Genomic DNA, 20,455 nt, shown 5'->3' on the forward strand with positions numbered 1-20,455 from the left:
TTTTCAGCCACTAATACCTTTCTGCTTCTTTTCTGGGCGTCAACAACTTCTGTGCTTATGAATCAAGCTTCGTGTCTCGGCAAGCCTCTCCCGAGATACTCGTCTGATGCACGGGATGGGCTATACCATATGATCCGTCGCTGGTGAAGATGTAAATGATACTCCGGGCTCCGGCACTTCCCCGTGTTTCAATACGTTATTGCCTTTGGTCTTTGTGTCGACTTTGTCCGCCATCTCTTATAATGAAATGAATCCGTATATGCCAATTCTGATGATACTGCTTATCTTTGCTCTCAATTATAAGGTATGGAGACTTGACGAGTGAGAACGCGCCTAAGAAGATATAGCTATCTCCACCATCAAGTATCTAGACACAAGTACAGAACGCAATGTAAGGAACTGCTCCATTCTCCAGGTACGAGAAGTGGAGCTTCATATATGGAGTACGCTAGCCAGGCTAGCCTATGAAGGGGTCAGGAGGAAGCGCCAAAAGATCAGATAACGAAGGCGCAGAAATGGCACGACTTCGAATTTCCGCTGTTCGTTACATTTCTGCAAAGTGCTGGCTCTGATTGAAGGCTCAGAAGGTTGGCTACGGTCGGCCAAACCTCCAGCGCAGAATATTATGCCAAAGTGGATAGTAAGGAATTTACTACAATGGGTTAATTTGACAATCAGATGAGTGATTATTGCTGCATGGCCGGCCCTACCGTGTATGGCTAGGATTTCTTAAAATGAGCAATCATAGCAACCAATTCCGCGTATACTGGGACCATTACAAAATTAGGAAAGGAAATGGAGATCACCTCTCGCGACCAACAGCCCCATAGACTGATAGAGGTACCTGAGTTTGACTATTGAGTCACGATAGCCGGCTCCGATGGTCGCAGCCAAGCCCGGGCTCACATTGGTCGGAAAGGGTTTATGACTCTCTGATGTCTCTCCGGTCTTCTTCGCACTCCTTCTCCTCCCTTACTATTTCTGGGATTCTTTTTCAAAATTTTAGTGGTGCTAAACACCTCATATTAAGTGTTGAGTTATTTTCTCCGCGCGAGTCTGGGTTTTCTGAAAAAGCAGGCGAGAAAAGCCGCGCAGGGTAGCGACTGTGAGTACCACCCGCCTTATTTATTGGGAAAAACCCACTCCGACGTGCGGCCGATTTCCTGGGCGTCTTTGGAGATCAAACTCTTTGGAGTGTGGTAAAATCCATTGCGCACCCACGCAAACCCTTCTGTAGACCTCTGACCTGGTTCTACTTTTCTCCTTTGCTATCTCTTACTCACACTGAGTTTCATCTAGACATTGTGTTCGTTCCAAGACGATTGAAAGCTGCCGCATGCTGGTTGACAAGATGTTCTCCCTTCGCACCGCTGTGCGGAGAGCTTCCACCAGCAAGCCCCTCCGCGCTCTCTCCGCACCGCACGCCGTTTCCTCTGCGAGACTCTGCTCTCCTCGTCATGCTCTGAAAGCTTCCGCTGTCCCGTTGCTGCAGAGCCGTCCCTATTCCCGTGCCGCAGACCCTCACCTCTCGTCAACTCGGTCTACCGTTGTCCAGCTGCTGAGCAACATTGGTTCGAAGCGTGAGGTGCAGCAGTATCTCTCTCACTTCACATCGGTCTCCTCTCAGCAATTCGCCGTGATTAAGGTTGGCGGTGCTATCATTACCGAACACCTTCAGACACTATCCTCGGCTMTTGCCTTCCTCAACCACGTCGGCCTCTACCCCATTGTCGTCCATGGAGCCGGACCTCAGCTCAATCGCATGCTGGAGGCTGCTGGCGTGGAGCCACAATTTGAAGATGGTATCAGAGTAACGGATGGCAAGACCTTGGCCCTTGCCAGGAAGCTGTTCTTGGAGGAGAATCTGAAGCTGATCGAGGAGCTGGAACGTATGGGTGTGAGGGCCCGTCCAATCAACGCAGGCGTGTTTTACGCCGACTACCTCGACAAGGAGAAGTACAACCTAGTTGGTAAGATCAACGGCGTCAACAAGAAGCCTATCGAATCTGCCATCGAAGCTGGCTGTCTGCCCATCCTGACCTCTATGGCGGAGACCCCTGACGGCCAGGTCTTGAACGTGAACGCGGACGTCGCTGCCGGTGAACTGGCTCGTGCCCTGCAGCCACTGAAGATCGTGTACCTTGCTGAGAAAGGCGGATTGTTCAACGGTGACACTGGCGAGAAGATCTCTGTGATCAATCTCGATGAAGAGTACGACCACTTGATGACGCAATGGTGGGTGCGCCACGGCACTCGCCTGAAGATCAAGGAGATGAAGGAGCTGCTCAACGACCTTCCCCGTACCTCGAGCGTTGCCATCATCCACCCCGCTGATCTCCAGAAGGAACTATTCACCGACTCTGGAGCTGGAACTTTGATCCGCCGGGGTAACAAAGTGCACACAAAGACTTCTCTTTCCGAGTTCGAGGACTTGGAGAAGCTGAAGGATGTGCTTGTCCGCGACCGCGAGGGCCTTGATGCGAGGGCTACCGTCGACCGCTACGTCGAAGGCTTGAAGGAGCGTGACTTCAAGGTTTACTATGATGAGCCTATGGAAGCTCTTGCTGTCGTCTTGCCCCCAGGCAAAGATAACACTTCTTCCTTCCCCCACCTTGCTACATTCACGATCACCAAGTCCGGATGGTTGTCCAACGTCGCCGACAACGTTTTCGCGGCCATCAAGAAGGACTTCCCTCAGTTGGTTTGGACAGTCAAGGAGAACGACGAGAACCTTACTTGGTTCTTTGACAAGGCCGATGGTAGTCTGAGCCGCGACGGTGAGGTTCTCTTCTGGTATGGCATCGAGAGCGGCGAAGAGGTCAAGCAGCTGGTGCAGGAATTTAACCAGCATGGCCGCCAGATGTTTGGTGACATCAACCTTGAGGCCAGACTCCAGCGCGCTGCTCAGGCGGCCACTCACATTGGCAAGGGCTTCGGTGCTAGCGGTGCCTCTGTTGAGCAGAAGCGTGCATTCTCCTCCACCGCTAATGCTTTGCGGGCCGCTCGCTTCGGACGTCCCGCAGTCGCTCCCAGCGCTGTGAGATCCTATTCCACCACGAATCCCAACCCTCCTCTGGGAGAAAAGAACATGTCCAACAACCGGCCCTCCAAGGTTGCTCTCATTGGAGCCCGTGGCTACACTGGCCAAGCCCTGATCAACCTGATCAATGCTCACCCCTACATGGATCTCCGCCATGTTTCTTCTCGCGAGCTGGCTGGCAAGAAGTTGCAGGGCTATGACAAGCGTGAGATCATTTACGAGAATCTGAGCCCCGAAGACGTGAAGCGCATGTCTGCGAATGGTGATGTGGACTGCTGGGTCATGGCTCTACCTAACGGTGTTTGCAAGCCGTTCGTAGATGCTGTCGACCAGGGCTCTGAAACGGGCAACGTCATTGTTGACCTGAGCGCTGATTATCGCTTCGACGACAAGTGGACTTACGGTCTTCCTGAGCTGGTCAACCGTGGTAAGATCGCTCAGGCCACTCGCATCTCCAACCCCGGTTGCTATGCTACCGCTGCCCAAATCGGCATTGCTCCTCTCGTTCCCTACCTCGGTGGACAGCCCACCGTTTTTGGTGTCTCCGGATACTCGGGCGCTGGCACCAAGCCTAGCCCCAAGAACGATGTGCAGAACCTCACAAACAACATTATTCCTTACAGCTTGACTGACCACATCCACGAGAGAGAGATCAGCACACAGCTCGGAACTAGCATTGCCTTTATCCCCCACGTCGCTGTGTGGTTCCAAGGCATTCACGTATGTACTTCGCTCCCATTTGTCTTTTGTCCCTTCTTCTATATGCTTGTTCCACGCACTAACCTTGTTTATACAGCACACCATCAGCATTCCTCTCAACCAGGAGATGACTTCTCGCGACATCCGCAACATTTACCAGGAGCGTTACGCCGGCGAGAAGCTTGTGAAGATCATTGGTGAGGCGCCTCTTGTCAAGAACATTGCTGGCCGTCATGGTATCGAGGTCGGAGGATTTGCCGTTCACTCCAGCGGCAAGCGTGTCGTTGTTTGCGCTACGATCGACAACCTTCTGAAGGGTGCGGCTACTCAGTGCCTCCGTAAGTACTCCCGCCCAGTGCTATTTCGAATGGACAGATTGCTCATACGCCTGTCACAGAGAACATGAACCTCGCTCTCGGCTATGGCGAGTACGAAGGCATTCCTCTCGAGTAAAACTTTCTGTGAATGGTAGACATCAGTTATATATGTTTGGTATAGTTCGAGGAAGGTATGTGATGTATATCAAACATGGATGTGTTTGATAATATAAGGAGGTCTCATTTGGCGTCGAATTTATACATTGGGTTTCCTCCTGGTCATCTTTCCTTTCGCATGTCTCATACCCGCATGCATCTCTATCGGAGCTATGGTTCGAGAGTTCCGTAACGGTTCTTCATCTATCTTTTCCCATACTGCCGTTATCGTTTCTGTCTTAATTCGCGGAAAAGAAGAGTATTTTGTCTGGCGGTGCATTGATGCTGACGGGCTCAAGATGAGATATCGGGCATCCACAACTTACCGACTTTCTATGTGAGCCCTGCTCGCCTTTGGTTTTCACGGTTGGAAAGAGACTTTCGGTCTGGAAGTCCTGGGCCTTGAAAGATTGATTGCTGGTGTAGACTTACAGTTTAAAAGCAGAGGTAGACAATAGAAGAGTCGATTCGACCGAGTCAGAATATCAATAACTGGTGGTCCAGCTTTCAGCAGAGTAGGGGCATCCACGCGAAGTGAGCTCAGTTCCGAACTTGCAGAGGACTCTGGCATCAGGTGCTGAAGCACTCACTTCTGCTCTCTTCTCGATTATCGATCGAAGAACTTTCCGGTTTCCAGGCCCTCAGCACTTGTCTCTTATCCCTCCATCGCCTCGCATCATTCATAATTGTGTCAACAGTCACCTTCTTTCGCAGGGCATGAGCATCATTCGAGCTAGACTGTTAGGTACACTTTGAGGAAGCAAACCCCCATCTGCTCTGCAGATGTGATAGTAAGCCTCCGGAGTTCTACAACTGCTTCTCGTCCAATGTCCTAGAACGTACCTGTGACTGCCTCGGGCTAGAAAGCTGACAATCTCAGAGGCCTACGGTCTAGGGCAATACTTTGAATCATCATCGCAATATAGAGTCTATCCCAGAAACCCTCACACACCAACAGACACTCTCGACGCGCGAAGGCCCAGCTCGGGGTCGCGACAAGAGTGGTCCAACTTAACATTCATATTTAAAAAGACAAGGCCACAAAGGATCATCATCATGTTCTACAGTCACGAAAGTAAGTACTGTCTTTCTGTAGACTCATTTCTAGAGGCTCTCTGTACTCTTCCGGGTCCTTTTCCCGCTTTTACGCAGCTGACTCTTGCGTTTACTCTAGTACTCACATCCCCCGAGCACGGGGTTGCTACGATCTGGTATGAATTCTTTTTCAACTTGGAACCTACGTAGCAGCTGACATGTTCTTCTCGCAGGCTGGTCGCAACGCTAGGTTCGAGGTCCATCACGAGAAGATTGAACAAGAAGGCGATACTGGACGTGGATGTTCCGAAAGCGTGCGAGGTCATCATGGATCCTGCAGCACCTATGGCGTTAAGACTCCAGGGGAACCTACTGTGAGAGCTCCATCATCTGGATCAAACCAGGCGATCGGATTATTGACAGCAGACTACGCAGATACGGAGTCGCCAGAGTCTACAATCAACAGTGCCGCTATACACTCACAGATGTTCAGGCAATGCATGACAGATTGAGATCAATGCTGGGAGCTCTCCCCGGCACTGCGTTGGATCCGTCGGCTGGCAAAGTTAGGTTCGTTTTTCCCTGCTTTCCACTCGTTATATCGTTGGGCACTTGTGTCATTGAAAGCATACTAATGCAGTGCTTTTCTCAGGCCTGATCAGCTCATCTTGCCGTATGACACGTCGTTCCTTCCTGAGAACAATCTACCAGGGTTGGGTTTGGATTTTTTAGGGTTGAATCCGTCGAAGGATGAGCGAGCAAGCCAGCAATTCAACTTCCAATTACCAATTACCCCTGACCTAAGTCTGACCGCTGCCTCACGTAACTCCAGTCTGCAGCTTGACTTTGCGTCTCAAGATCTAATCCTGGCGGATATACATGGGTTCGGCTCTGAGAGCGAAATGACGAATTCCATTCAAAGAACCGTTCAACTTGGGCGGATTGCAGCATCGGCTCTCAATGATGAAGAGGGCATTCTTCTGCAGCCTGACTTTGACTTTGATGAAGATGGAAATCTCATTGAGCTTGGGGGGCTAAACGCTGCTGCTGAGGTTGAAAAGCGCAGCTCCGGCTGGCTTGATGCTGAGCCACCGGTCACTGGTGAGGTGAAAGAGGGTGAATTGAATGACATCTCCTGGGACTATCAGGTACGGTTTGAACAGTACGGGTTCTTCTTCTTACTGACAATATCTCCCCAGCCAATGCTAGACGAGGGCATCCAAGGAATTACTGAACACGGACAGCCTACCCCCGTTTTCAACGGAGATACATCTATGCCTCAAGCCCCTGAAGTACAACACACAGAAGAGGTAGATATTGTTTCAGAAACTCGGGAGGCATCAATGCGTCGAACTCGAAGAATCCCGAAAGCCGTTGCAACAGATACTCAAACCGCGCTGCGAAACACTGAACTAGCTCAGTACAACAATGAATACGTGCGAAACATGGCCGCTGCTCTAAAGCAGAAGTTGAAGAATAGAGTGCCTACCCAAGCTAAGAAGAATGCAGACTTCTGGGTCTTCGGCCAGGGAATTGGCTCAGTTGGCGTTGGGTTGGGAACTTCTCATGTCCAGCATCCTTTGCACTTGTTCTCGGGGGAGACTTTGTACGCATCACTGACAAGCGTTGAAAGATCGAAGAAACGCAAGGGCTCTCCTTCAACAACTGAAGACAGCGATGCTGATTCCGAGACTCGACGCGTTCGACGCAGGGAAGAGTCTGAGGAACAACTCGGCCGAGGTGGACTCTTTCAAGACGATAACAACTTACATGATGTTCGTGGGATACATCTCTTTCCGCGCTGTTTGATTTTGGGCCTATGAGCCATGAAATACTGACAGTCATCTAGGATATAGAGATTGGCCGTCATGTCTCATCTGTCCTTCGAGATGACTCCTCCCAAATGCCCTGGAATATCACAGCGTCCGTTCGAAGCTCCCGCCTTGGACTGTCTGCAACAAGCATCTTCCGTGGATTTGGCAGCATTAGTGACTTTTCTGCTCGGGGCATACGCGAATCTGCAGCCTCCGTACCTCCACTTGCAGCACCAGGCAGAGCTCAAAGTCGCCTAACAAGTGCAAGTCCTCTGGCTGGACGGGGCTTTCAGTACGACTTGGAGGGCCTTGCAATCCCCGGAACCCAAGAAGATGATGTGAATTTCCTAGAAGATGTTGATCTAGCTGGCTACATCCAGAACGATCTTGACGTTGAAACCAACGCTGAACCCAAGGATGAGACTGATAGGAAGCGAGCAGCCTTCCGTGACCGGCTGTTGAAATCTAGTATGGACCAGGAGAGCCTGAACTTTCTCGAATTTCTCAACCTGCAACTTAAGAAGCCCGCTCAAGGTTTTGCAGAGCAGGATACTGTTCATGATAATGGTGCTGGCTTTCTTCGTCTTGATGCCTCCGATGGTAAAGAAGCAGCATTTTCGACGCTCCTGCCTCCTGAAACCACTTCTCGTACTGTCGCTACGCATGGCCTGATGCACATACTTACCCTGGCGACAAAGGGCTTTCTTTCCGTTCATCAGGGGCCGTACGAGGATGAGAGTACCGAGGAGTACGGTGTTCGCTACAAATTTGGAGAGATATACTTGCGCTTATCCGACATGTAGGCATTCCTACGATGGATATCGATCGCAACGACAACGTGTAAAAGTGACATTCAAAATCTTCTCGTATTTCATTTTCAACCTCCGTCTAACAATAAGGCTCATATTCAATTATCTGCTACGCAATGATTCTATCTATTTGCTTCAATTTCCCGTGGAAATGCATTTTTTTACTTCTCTGTCTACTATTACTTGTTTTCTTTTGTTTCCCTTCGTTCCTCCTTTAGTTTTTTTCATTCGTCCTTGATTTTACCATAATCAATACTACAAAGTCTTTTGTATCTACTCGAATATCTCTTCAAAAAGCATATTTTCACTTGGACACGGTCTCAGCTCTTCCTGAAGTGCGTTTCAAATTAGCTGTGAACTTGGACATAGTAGTAAAGCTGGCAGTGTAAGTATTTGGACCATCCACCCTACTTCTCGATATTGATCGCTGATCGATGCGATTAAGTCGCTGGACATAATCAACACTATCAGCTGGTGTTAATCTTTATTGTTCATGCTTAAAAGTGATGCATGGAGTACATTTCCGTTAAGGGTAAGATCTTGACAATTTGTCTGTCTATATAGGATCTGCCGCCTGATTTTATGTCGCACTTATTGGCCGGCTGGCCTAATGGTAAGGCGTTGCTCTCCTAAAGCAAAGATTGCAGGTTCGATCCCTGCGTCGGTCGAAGTTTTTGTTCTTTTTTCTTTTTCCCTTCCCTTCCCTTGTCCCCCAAAAATTCCAAACCTATCATCTTCACTGAAGACGATCTTGTCGATTCCTTCTGAATTACTCTATATGGAAGGAAGATCCCTACGGAGTACCATCTACTACGTATCAAGGTTCGATTAGAGCGCGTATATACCACAAAATATATTCCTTGATGATGACCGGTACGGAGACAAATGTCAAACGGTGTAGCGTCACAGGTATTTTCAGGCTGTAAAAACAACTGGCATGTTTCAAGCCTGCATACCAACGACGTATTGGATATGTTCAGTAATGGCAAATACAGCATCAACAGATCGCCAGGGCGCGCATCAGTCCTTCGCTCAATGCTCGTGCATTAATGTTCACTGAAGAGCTTTTGGACTTGAGACTCTACAAGGTGTAGCATTGTCTTCTTAAGTCTCGATGCCTCCTACTCCGAGACAATACGCGAGGGAGATGATGGTTGTGCACGGCTTTCAGTGGAGGAATGATCGAAATATACCTCTTTGAAATTTAAAATGTATATCAGCTATCTACTCTCCATTGAGATGACCGCATGATTAAATAGAACCGTGATGCATGGGGAATTTACGCAGTATATGCGTAGCAACGGCCATGGTTATCGCATGGAAAGATCCGCGTTACGGGTACACAAGATTCTACACAGCTAGTTTAGTCTGCTACCTACAGTCCTGATACACAGTATTATGGCAGTATGGAGTACAGAGATCCATACTGGTTGGTACCTTTTGTTACTTGACTTGTCCAGAATACTACTAGAAGAGAAACATAGAATATGAAATCGTATTTGATAGCCTTTTGGATTTTACAATAAAAAGAAGTCACACCCCCATCTAAATGGCCGAAAAGCGACATAGAGGAAAATAGCCTGTCCTTCCGCTATCTCAGCTCTACGGCTTGATCATTCGACCGCGTGACAGATTTAGACTTTCAGCTCTGAAAGGCCCCCAATGTGCCAGGGCGTCCATCAGGCAACGATAGGAGCAACACAAAGAATCGAAGAAAATAGAGTACAATAAAGGCCAAATAATACCCAGAGGAAAGCGCCAAACGAATTATTTTTTTAAGGGTATTGACCAGTGTAAGATGACCGACCATTGTTGAGTAATGATTTGTAAGGTAGTCACTTCTGAGCCAGTATAAAAATTACGCTTAAGGTAAGGTTCTGTCCTGACGAGCTCGCGTAAGTTAACCGCCACTGTCTTGTCTTGTCCCCGTCTCGTCTCGTCTCGTGTTCTGCCCGTCAAACCGAAACTCTTTCCTTTTCTCCCTCGCTCACCCCGAGTCTGCTCCCTCCCATCTCCCACGACTTCCTCCCCTTACCATCAGCTGAGACCTGTTTTTCATCTCAAGTCATCTCTTTCTGTCTCTGTAATTCTGGTTTTCATCAAGTTTTCCCCTTTCTTTCACCTTGAATATGGGTCGTACCGTCGATCAGGAAGTTCACGCGGCGTTCGTCGAGTTCCGCGCCAAGGAAGACGATAAGGTGCGTGACTTGTATTTCCCGTAATATTTCAACCGCCCGCTTCACTCTCGTCACTAACAAAACACCTTGTTTGCTTGGTTGTTCTGTAGTGTCTTTCGGTCCAGTGTATCTATTGCCAGCAAATTCGCGCAAAGAATACATCGCGCCAGAAGCAGCACCTGCTCGAGTGTCCCGGCCTTCGCGGTCAGAATCAAACAGCACAATCTGCACCCAACGGCATCAGTGCTGCAAATGGATACCCTGCAACTCCGAATGGTCCAGCTGCCACGGCACCTGGTGCAGGCCCAGGGCCTGGTACAGGTGCACTTCCGACTCCCAACGGACCGATGATGACGAACGGCGTCAACCCACATGCTACCTCGATGCAGACTCCACTGCAGAACATGCAAGGACGCGCTGCATTGCCGACTCCCGGCCCTCCCACCGGACCTGCCTCTGCTACTAGTTCCCAGCAGCCGACTCGTGCTACCCCCAAGTCGAAGCCCAAGACCTCCACCTCGAATCTCCCGGCTCCTCCCCTGGATGACGTTCATGCCGCATTTGTCGAGTTTCGTGCGAAGGAGGAAGACAAGGTAAGAGAATGGACTGATCTGGTTTAAACAAAGTCGACGGATGCTAATTGGGAGAAAGTGTCTGTCCGTGCAATGCATTTACTGCCAGCAGGTTCGCGCGAAGAACACCAGCAGACAGCGCCAGCATCTCCTGGAATGCCCCACCTACCTTAGTGTTATGAAAGACTCGATCCCTGCCAATAACCTCTTGCACACATTTCCTGAAGGTGATATCGCTCGGTCTCTTCAGATCCCTGCGCCTACTTTGGAACTGGACTTCCGTATGAGCATCAAGATGAACCCGAAAGTTGCTGTCGGCCCGAGTATTTGGGGCCAGAGAGATTGGGTAACATTCATTGGTGGTCAATGGGCGGGCCGATGGGGCAAGGGCATTGTTTTGGTGAGCAATCCTTTTCCTTTGTTGCAAAGCAGTGCTAATGCTCTTTATAGCCCGGAGGACAGGACTCGCAGGTTGTGACCAAGGAATCTATTACTAACATGCGGTCGAACTATGTGCTCCAAACCGCAGATGATCCACCAGCGTTCATCATTGTCAAGACTGAAGGATGGCTGACAGGCGCCAAAGACGTTCTGGACAAGGTCAACGACCCTAACATTGCGGACACAATCAATCCCAACACCTACAAGTATCGCGTCAATCTTTCCATGGAAACTGGAGATGAGCGTTACGCTTTCTTGAACACTCTCATGTGGATTGCCAGTGGTTGCCGCAGGGGCCATGAAGGTTAGTTGAGACACTTTCGTCATTTACGGGGTCATGCTAACGACCCTATAGTCATCTTCGATGCATTCCGCGTCAACTAGATCCGAACTCAAGCAAATCTGTTCTGTCTGTTATTGAGCGTAGTTTTTCTTTGGTGATGGGAAAATTTTGGTCTTGTTCATCTTCTTTTCCTTTGTAATGCTATAGGCCAGTCCACTATACTCATCCGACGTGATAATCTTTCGCCTCTCGTTGATGGGTTCTCTGCTGAGTTCTGTTGGCATGGGGACTGCATTGCCGCGTCTCAACCGCAGCCGACTTGATGCGTTCACTACTGTCTGGTGATATTTTCTTGCGTTCGCTGATTTCCTTCCACATGTACGCTAGTCTCTATTCTTTTCATCTGTCGCAGATTGCCAGACCGTTACAAGTCGATTTCGTCCGTTGTCCCCTTCGCCTCTACTTTGAGCAACGAGGATTTTCTGTATCTTTACATCTAAAAGCTGGATATTCTGCGATACTTTCTTTTAGGACGTAGGGAGACTTGATTCCGGAGTCTAACAAAATCCAGAGCCCACACAATCCGAAATTCCGACTGCATACGAGGGCAAGGAACGACACCGACCGAAATTAAGACATGAGCATCTGTACGCATGGTTCAAAACAAATACTGTTGCTCTATGTATAAGACACTATACGCATACATCAATKGTGCTGAACGAATGTACCTAGGTATTATCCTGTCAGTAAGGTACCCAGTAAATTACTAGGTTGTTTACCTGGGATGTTAGCAGGTATCATTTCTTTCTCTTACCTTAGTTCTAGATCGACGTATGAAAGAGTACACTAAGGGAAATAAATGAAACCATTTTGGTCTCCCATGCATTCGGCACCTGACCCATCAACTCCGTAACTACAAAGTAAAACTAAAACATGCTAGCCTGATTTTGGTTTTGAGCTTAAATCAGCCTTGGGCCTTGTTTCTATTTGTCAATGGGAGTAATGCCTGAGGCAAGATTGGTTCTGTATTAGTACCTTACTTTACGATGATAGATTAAAACCAAACATTGAAAGGATTCGTGGTATCCTGTAAAATTTCGAATAATGGTAATTATCGTCGAAACTGAGGTTACTGTCTAGTGAACAATGGGAATTTTTATACTACAGCTGTCAAGCATGTCGCCTAGCTTTGTTATAATCCGCCCATGACGGGGATATGTTTAGAAGCCTGTAATTTGGATCGTTAGCATTGATTGCCAGAGCAAATGAAGAGGACAGCTTACCCTTCTCGGTGTTTCCCTCCCCCATGCTCTTACTGCTGCTGCTGCCGCTCTGGATGGCGCCCAGGATGCCGTCCATGTATGGCGCACCGCTCCATTTCTGGTGGGTGAGGACCTCGACCCCAAGTTCCTTCTCGCGGGATTGGACCAGTCGCACGTAAGCGAGCATACCCTCGTCCTTGAAGGCGCGCGACAGTTCGGTCGTGATTGTGGCATTGCTGTGCAGGCCGGCAAGGGAGATGAGTTGCAGGACAAAGCTATTCCAATTATCAGTTTCTGTCTGCATTGACAACTTATGGTTCTTCCACTCACCCGTGCTTGGCAAGATCCCAGACAAAAGACTTGAGAGATGCCTCGTCAAATCCCTGGCCCATCCAGTTGAATGACGGGCTAAGGTTGTAGACCAATTTCTTCCCGGGGTATGCGGCTCGAACCTCACTTGCTAGTTTTCCAGCCTTCTCGACATTGGGGTCGCCGGTTTCAACCCACAAGAGGTCCGCATACGGGGCGAATTCCTTGGCTCGCTTTGTCGCTGCCGGAAAGCCGGCACGGTAGTGGTAGAATCCCTCCCTGGTCCGGGGGCTGTCACAAGACCAGACGACGGGTTTCTTTGTATAGTCGCTCGCCAGAGCTCGGCGACGCGAGATAGACAGGTCGGGATTCTCTTGGACCTTCTTCTTGTATGCATCACGGGCAGACTGGGGCGCTCCTTCGGCTTCGAGATGTGCGTCGACAGCTGGCCGGTTATTAGCCTCTACTCTTGCAGAACCAAGATAATGACAATCGATATACCTTCATCAAAAGTGACAAGCTTGTGCTTCCGGACCCACTCCAGCTCGAAAGCATCGACCTCTGCAGGCGCAGCACCTTCGCGCTCCATTGCTTGTAGGGTCTCCGCCAAAGGCTCGACCTCCTCCGCAACACCGAGGATGAACTCGTGATCACGCACATCGATGGCACTGCTAATCAACTTCCCACTCTCGGAATCCGTTCGAGCAATCACCAGATTCTCGACCCCCATCATGTCCCATTGGAAACGAGCCGCGACCAGTCTGTTAATGTGTTCTCCCATAGGCACAAGGACTTTCCCTGCCAGATGACCGCACTTCTTGCCGCCATGTAGTTGATCTTCGAAGTGAACAGCCGCAGCACCATTCTCCGCGAAAAGCTTGGCCAATTTGAGGACCGCGGAAAGACCGCCATGCCTGTATCATAGAGGTTGTCAGTTCGTGGATCATCAAATGCGGCACGGTGATGAAGCGCACCCAGTATCGCCATCTGCAACGATCGGTCTCATGTAGTCGACATATGGGGTCGACTTTCGCTGTTCCGGGGTCATCTTTCGCCTGGCATCCCATTGTTTGCGATCATGCAATTGTTGCGCCTTAAACAATCTCTGTACCTGGTTGGGGACAGTATTGTAGGGGTAGTCGCCAAAGTCCGGAGAAACCTCATTTGTTGTAGTCAAGAGGGAGGAGCATGCCCATCCTGAGATATACAGCACCTCCTGGTTTGGAGCTTGCTGTGTCATTTGTACGGGATCGATTGCACCCACTTTGCACGCATTAGTCTTAGACCAAGGATCTCCATAAAGGCCCTACATACTGGTGTGAACCGGCTTTCCTTCTGCCGCTCTCTCATTTAGCAGATTGAAGAGCTTGCGAGCCATTAGAGAACTCGGATATGTCTGCTGTAAAGTGCCACGTTTGCTGACAACGTCCGCGGCCGAGTAGGGTCTCTTGATACCCTCGAACCGCGGAGATTTCCACCAAGCCTCTACATCTTTAATCTGTTGCTCATAAAGCGCATCCTCCGCAGCCCCAGCCTTCTCAGCGGTTGACAGCAATTGAAACGAGTCTGATGGCAAGGCCGTCGAAACGGGAGGCTCGACGGTCGGCAGCGGAGATGATGACATCCGCGGATAACCGCATGTGAATGAACGCAGGGCGAGACGAGAGGGACTGCCGGCAGTCGAAGGGAGAGTGGCAAAGCGTCGAGGGATCCGACGAGGAACTGACCGAAACATCTTTCACAGTCCGAATCAAATTTCCGGTATGAACATGAGGGTGAACAAGGGAAAAGAAGAAAAGATGGATAGACGATGGTGTTGTTATGGGGAAGATCCTGGGGAGCTTAAGCCTTTTGGGACGGATTGCCAGCGTCCCCGCCATTGGGCCGATCACCCAACCTCGGTCTGGGGGCCGCGACAACCCGTTTGGCCCTACAGCGGATTCCCCGCGGGCCGATGTCGCCTATTTGTCTTCTATTTCCGCATTTCGCAGGTTATTCTTAATAGTGACAAGATGCGCAAACCAACACGTCCTTGAATTTGGGTTGATAAGTCTCCTTAAGCATGGTAAAGGATTTATCTTGAAACACAAAAGCTTCTCAACTGGATAGCGATCAAGAAACCAACCCTTCACGAGGAAGCCTCAATCTAGGTTATCTTGCACCTTGGCCACCAGCACTGAGTTCTGTATACGAAATCCCCCAGGCATACGCTTCTCTCCATTAGGAATCGATGTGACCTGATGCTGCTTTCTTTGGCTTGTACTATAGCGTCATCGAGATGTCAGGCTCATTGGCCGCGCAGGGAAAAGTCAGGAAGTTCCTGAACCGCTGCCAATCCAACATCCACATTTCTTGAAAGTGCCTGTCCCGGATGACCTTGCAGTACTTGCCATGTTCCCTCTTCTCATTGTCCATCTGGCAAGTCTATAATATGATCAATGTTAGGCAAGTCCTCACAAGGCGGTTGTATCGGTCCTCACCTCGCTACAGTACGATAAAATGCCGCACCGTTGACATTCCAGGTATGCTTTTTTGCCACAATTGTGACAGCTTTTGTGCTTTGCGAAGCTCCTTGGCCAAACTTGGACCTGATCATTGAGTCGGAGCAAGTCATGCAGGGATAAGGGTATGAGCTGGGTTTCTTTCAGCACATTGTCGCGGAGAGGAAAACGCCTGGAAGGGAATTCCAGCATAGGCAGTTCTTACCTTGATCGAGTAATGGTCTGTCACAATAACATTGACTGAGTTCCAGCGTGAGATATGCTTTCGAGCATACATGATGGCAACCGTGCGTTTCTTCTTCAGATCAAGTGTCACAAAAGAGCGTCCTAGATCATGAGTATGAAAGACGATGTGAAATGGCTCCTTGTTATAGAGACTGCAAGCCATGAGTTTGAGCGGAAAGCCTTCGTTTATCTTAATAATCTCCGCGAGTAGACACCAATGCCTTCGTGGTTCCATCACCTGGTCACTGACATGTTTATAGTGCTCTGGGTCATAGATCTGGTAATCCGGCAGGTCAAGGACTTTAGGGAATGAGACTCTATCGCGCAGATTTGCGTATTTGGCCATATTGCTGACCATTTACCACTGACATGGAAGACGCCATATCTCTGAAGGAATGACAGGATTTATACAGTCCGCCGAGTGCTTGATACTTCATTCACTGTTATTTGCTCTGAACTTGAGTGAATGATAGATAATGAATCATGTTGTTGAAGCCGGCCATTATACTTGTCAGTCTCCACCCCCAAATCATTCATTTCAGCAGACTGTGAATGAAGGAAATCTACAGATAGGAGAGTGCCATGTCTAAAGGTACTCAAGTACTGGGCTTGATTCATACTCGTCGAATCTTAAGCGACAGGGATTCTTCCATACCATGATCTGCTACTCAGTAGTTTCTGTATCCAGCCTTTTCAAATATGGCGGATAAAAAAGAGCTAGAATTTGAATACAAGGAAATAAACTCTTCTTAATGTTCAACTCGATAAGATAATCTTTCTATACGAGCAGCTTTTCTATGACACAAACCCTGAGACAAGTGCGGAGTCGCGCTTAAAACCAAAGGATATCATGAGGGGTAAAACTGTAATAACACCCATCAACAACTGGCGAAGGGAGGGAACATCGAATAAGAGGCCAGGGATTATCTCACACGAGCGACTCTCGAACAGGTAAGGCCAAGAAAGTTGATCATCTCCAACTCTTCGTTAGACTTGCTGTCATACCTCAACCTTCGTCTCCCTCCGAGTGGCGCTCTCCTTTGTACTATCTCTTCCACGATGATTGGGCCTTGTCATAATCGCGGCAAGTATTCCACACTTCCGTATAGGTGGTGACTGGCCCTGTTGAGCTGGCCCAGTGATGGGGGGAGTAGTTGATTTGTTTCTTTCTAAGCTTCACAATGAGCAGCAGACTGAATGTAGTTACTTCGACTGCTCCAACTCTACCGTGGAGCTTCTCTGTATCTAACAGAAGGTTACCGGTTGTTGTCTGTGTCCAGTTAAACGGTGGCTTATCGAGTCTGATCGCCGAATCTGCGTCCTCGACCTCACTCCAGCAGTCGCCCCCGCAATCTGCATGTTTAGTGCAATCCTTATCATCTGGATGCGTTTCTCCTCACGGCTCGGGTCTCTTTCGAGGCCGTAGTTTATCTATCGTTTCTCAAGTAACAGCAAGCTATTCTCCGGTCCTCCTTTCGATTTGACAGATACGGATGCTATGGCTTATCTATTGCTTTTGCCGCCTACTCTGGAATTGTAATCCATCGTTATTCCTCCCTCTCTCAGTCTTGCCCTGCTCTCTTATTTGGGTTTCTGTCTCCTCCAGCGAATGGGTGTCACCATATCTGCTAAGTCCTTATTGTCATTACCCCGAGCGGTATGGACAACATCAAGATCCCATCGCCCTCGACAATTCTAGACACTACTCCCACCATTCCTTCGCCCACCAGGACATTTGATTCGGCCTCTTCCATAAAAAGAAGCGCACCACGGAATCAAGCTACAAGAGAAGCCGTCAATAACAAGCCCAAGCAATCTAAAAGTCGAAACGGTAAAGTTCATTCCTATCACCTGTCAAGAAATCAAGCCTGGATGTCGGATCGGTGTAAACCGCACAAATACAGAATTGCGCTGAGCGCTGACTCCATTTCCTTTCACCGTACATTAGGGTGCATTACCTGCAAGGCAAAGAGACTAAAATGTGACGAGTCGAAGCCGACCTGTCTCCAATGCAAGAAGCGCAACGTGGAGTGTGGAGGTTACAAAAAGGACTTTAAATGGCGTCCATTCGAAGAAACCAACGTGGTCAGCAGGATTTCTTCTATTCAAGCCAGTAAGAGTAAGTCTGCAGGTTTGCAAGGTATTCATTTGTAGCCAGCACTAAGATCTCTCAGGTGATCCGGCCACATCAGGCAAAGAAAGGAGGGCCAGTCGTTCAGTGCAGGCGGGCAAGGATCGTCAACCTTCGCCGGTTAGCGCTCGATCGTCCGCACCGACAGCATCCTCTCTAGAATCGAATGATGTTGCACCCATTCATACACTGCAGTCAGACGATTCTCCTCCCACCGACTCACCACTTGCATTGACCCAGGAAAACCTCACATCCTGGAACGGTGGCATAGCCCGTTTTCTGGACTTCAGTAATGCAGAAGATGAGCTCTTCGCGCCGTTTTTCACAAATAGTTCACCACTGGAACAGTCTCCACGGCTCTCCGATATTGTCCCCTCCGCTCTGGAGATCCATACAACCCCAGTACGAAGGCCGCTGGGGCTGGCTTCGCAGAACACAACTCTTCGACCGGGCAACTTGAGTTTTGCAGCACTTCTCGAAGAGGATAATGATGAAATAGAAGAAATAGCCCGCCATTCCGATGAGTATATTGATCCGTGGCTAGTAAGATTTTCCGATGGCAGGGCGCCGTCCGAGACCCCGAATACCCCTGCTATGCTGACCAAGGAGCCAAATTTTGATATTGCAAGTCCCGAAATGTTGGCACTGCAATTTGACAGGTTCACTTGCGGGATTTTGTCTGTCAAGGATGGGGTAAACGAAAACCCTTGGAGGACTCTGATATGGCCTCTGGCTGCAGAAAATCCAGCCTTGTACCATGCGTTATTCTCTATGACGGCTTTACATTCAAGCAAGGCCAACCCAGGACTAAGAATGCACGGCGTGGATCATATGAGAAGAAGCATCACGTACATGGTCCAAGATATTCAGAATATGAGGACAGATGCTGCTTTAGCTACGAGCTTGGCTCTGGCTTTCGCGGACACATGGGACCAACACACCCGTAACTGTATCCAGCATGTACGTGGGGCCAAGGCACTCGTATCGCAAGTCCTAAGCTCCAAGGTTCGGGATGCAAATGACATCCAAAGGATCCGGTTCTTATATAACACCTGGCTGTATATGGACGCAATCGCACGCTTAACCACTCGGGACGACGAGGGAGATCAGGATATGGATTTCTCCATTTTCCAGCTGCCCCGGAACGCAGTTCATGAGATTGACCCCTTGATGGGCTGCGCCACTACACTGTTTCCACTCATCAACCAGGTCGCCAGACTGATCCAACGAGTTCGGAAGACGGAATCAAATTCAATTTCTCTTGTCTCTCAGGCTATCGAGCTAAAAAGACTTATCGAGCAATGGGAACCACCGGAGTGGTTCGTGCCGCCGGAGGATCCAACATCCGAAGTACAGCACAGTATCCAGACGGCACACGCCTATCGCTGGGCAACTTTACTGTATCTTCATCAAGCAGTGCCAGAAATGCCTTCGGAACCAGCTAGTGACCTGGCCAAGCGTGTATTGATACTGCTGGCTACTGTTCCTTCGGGTTCCCGCACGACAATCGTTCAGATGTTTCCTCTTATAGCAGCTGGATGCGAGGCCGAACCAGGAGAGGATCGCCAGTGGGTTTTGAGTCGATGGAGAGCCATCCAGTCTCGTCTCATGATAGGGTCCATTGATCGATGTATTGAAGTAGTCCAGGAAGTTTGGTCTCGTCGTGACACCATCGAGTCAGAAAAGCAGCGACGCCACGAGCGCGTGCTCAGCAGTTCTAATCCTCAGAGCAAAGCCGGGGCGGCGGGACGTAGGGGGCCGGGCTTAACATCCCAGGGAACGAAGGAACGATCCATCAGCAGTTTCGGTATTCCTTCCGACCTAGCAGTATCGTCTAAGCCCCAATTCGTAGGCACTCGAAGAAGCTCTGCTGTATCGCCATTGGAAAACATCGAATTCGAGAAGACAGTTAGAGGTAAATTACATTGGGTCAGTGTCATGCAAGAATGGGGATGGGAAGGTGAGTCTTTATCCTGTTCTGCTTGACGGTTTGCATAGTATTTCATTCTTCGGTACCTGAGCTGAATCGGACTCTGTATTTTGCAGTGTTTCTGGGATAAAGGAAAATAACAGAATCGAGAAGTCGATATGTTCGATTTTCTACCGGCGATGGGACATATTATTGTTTGCAGCCGAGCCCTTGACTCGGACTTGTTCATATGGCCTGCATTCTCTCGGCTTTTGGGACTGTTGCAATGGAGCTGGCGGCTGGCCTGATTTTGAGTGGTCTTCGTTTTCTTTGTCCTCAAGTTGGGATGCCGCGAAGTCATTGCTGGCTAGATACGATCGGAGTGAAGCCAGATATGACTCGAGGTCGCTTGTGATCTTGACGGTTGACATTCCGACGGAAGAGCCAGGCATATACTGGTTGAAACCGTCAATACTGGGGATTTCGGTCGCGGTATAATCCAGGATGGACTTGGAATTGATGTCAAGTTGCGATTGGGTTACGGACTTTCCTTCTACTTGATTAGCATGGCGTTCAGAGTTGGTTGCAACGGCTTGCTTGCGGTTCATGTACTGAATGCTATACAGACTTGGCCTTGTTTTGGTGATCTGATTGCATTGGGGCAACCACAAGAGGGTCCAAGTTGGAATCGTCGTTTCGAAGATGTCGCTTAGGGAACAAGGTCTTCTTTTGAACAGCTGCTCCGGATTTGCTTGTGCAATGGGTTGGCGCATGG

General features: G+C 49.3%; 6 protein-coding genes and 1 non-coding gene across 7 annotated transcripts; 5 read left to right on the forward strand and 2 right to left on the reverse strand.

Moving 5' to 3' along the window:
* Window positions 1–1,351: 1,351 nt before the first annotated feature.
* Window positions 1,352–4,192, forward strand: argEF (bifunctional acetylglutamate kinase/N-acetyl-gamma-glutamyl-phosphate reductase; the record flags this gene model as incomplete). The annotated part of the gene is made up of 3 exons (XM_043304954.1): window positions 1,352–3,760; window positions 3,837–4,077; window positions 4,137–4,192. 3 exons carry the CDS (start codon window positions 1,352–1,354, stop codon window positions 4,190–4,192), a joined length of 2,706 nt encoding a protein of 901 aa, XP_043160889.1.
* Window positions 4,193–5,268: 1,076 nt separating this feature from the next.
* On the forward strand, window positions 5,269–7,864 carry Asppvi_009095 (Rad21/Rec8 N terminal domain protein; the record flags this gene model as incomplete). The annotated part of the gene is made up of 7 exons (XM_043304955.1): window positions 5,269–5,287; window positions 5,387–5,423; window positions 5,481–5,621; window positions 5,683–5,817; window positions 5,900–6,395; window positions 6,447–7,022; window positions 7,097–7,864. 7 exons carry the CDS (start codon window positions 5,269–5,271, stop codon window positions 7,862–7,864), a joined length of 2,172 nt encoding a protein of 723 aa, XP_043160890.1.
* Window positions 7,865–8,466: 602 nt separating this feature from the next.
* Window positions 8,467–8,538, forward strand: Asppvi_009096. The gene has a single exon. It is a non-coding gene; the product is annotated as a tRNA-Arg (tRNA).
* A 1,461-nt stretch (window positions 8,539–9,999) lies between these two features.
* Asppvi_009097 (DUF3237 domain-containing protein) lies at window positions 10,000–11,444 on the forward strand (the record flags this gene model as incomplete). The annotated part of the gene is made up of 5 exons (XM_043304956.1): window positions 10,000–10,068; window positions 10,158–10,640; window positions 10,699–11,019; window positions 11,070–11,364; window positions 11,416–11,444. 5 exons carry the CDS (start codon window positions 10,000–10,002, stop codon window positions 11,442–11,444), a joined length of 1,197 nt encoding a protein of 398 aa, XP_043160891.1.
* Window positions 11,445–12,563: 1,119 nt separating this feature from the next.
* Window positions 12,564–14,649, reverse strand: Asppvi_009098 (methylisocitrate lyase ICL2; the record flags this gene model as incomplete). The annotated part of the gene is made up of 6 exons (XM_043304957.1): window positions 12,564–12,571; window positions 12,627–12,880; window positions 12,936–13,359; window positions 13,416–13,828; window positions 13,889–14,177; window positions 14,229–14,649. The coding sequence occupies 6 exons, from the start codon at window positions 14,647–14,649 to the stop codon at window positions 12,564–12,566; spliced, it is 1,809 nt and encodes a 602-aa protein (XP_043160892.1).
* A 2,863-nt stretch (window positions 14,650–17,512) lies between these two features.
* Asppvi_009099 (Zn(II)2Cys6 transcription factor) lies at window positions 17,513–19,757 on the forward strand (the record flags this gene model as incomplete). The annotated part of the gene is made up of 2 exons (XM_043304958.1): window positions 17,513–17,759; window positions 17,815–19,757. The coding sequence occupies 2 exons, from the start codon at window positions 17,513–17,515 to the stop codon at window positions 19,755–19,757; spliced, it is 2,190 nt and encodes a 729-aa protein (XP_043160893.1).
* A 114-nt stretch (window positions 19,758–19,871) lies between these two features.
* Window positions 19,872–20,288, reverse strand: Asppvi_009100 (uncharacterized protein; the record flags this gene model as incomplete). The annotated part of the gene is made up of 1 exon (XM_043304959.1): window positions 19,872–20,288. One exon carries the CDS (start codon window positions 20,286–20,288, stop codon window positions 19,872–19,874), a length of 417 nt encoding a protein of 138 aa, XP_043160894.1.
* Between the last annotated feature and the right edge of the window lie 167 nt (window positions 20,289–20,455).

Source organism: Aspergillus pseudoviridinutans, assembly GCF_018340605.1.
Source record: "Aspergillus pseudoviridinutans IFM 55266 DNA, scaffold_6, whole genome shotgun sequence".
Classification (NCBI taxonomy): domain Eukaryota; kingdom Fungi; phylum Ascomycota; class Eurotiomycetes; order Eurotiales; family Aspergillaceae; genus Aspergillus; species Aspergillus pseudoviridinutans.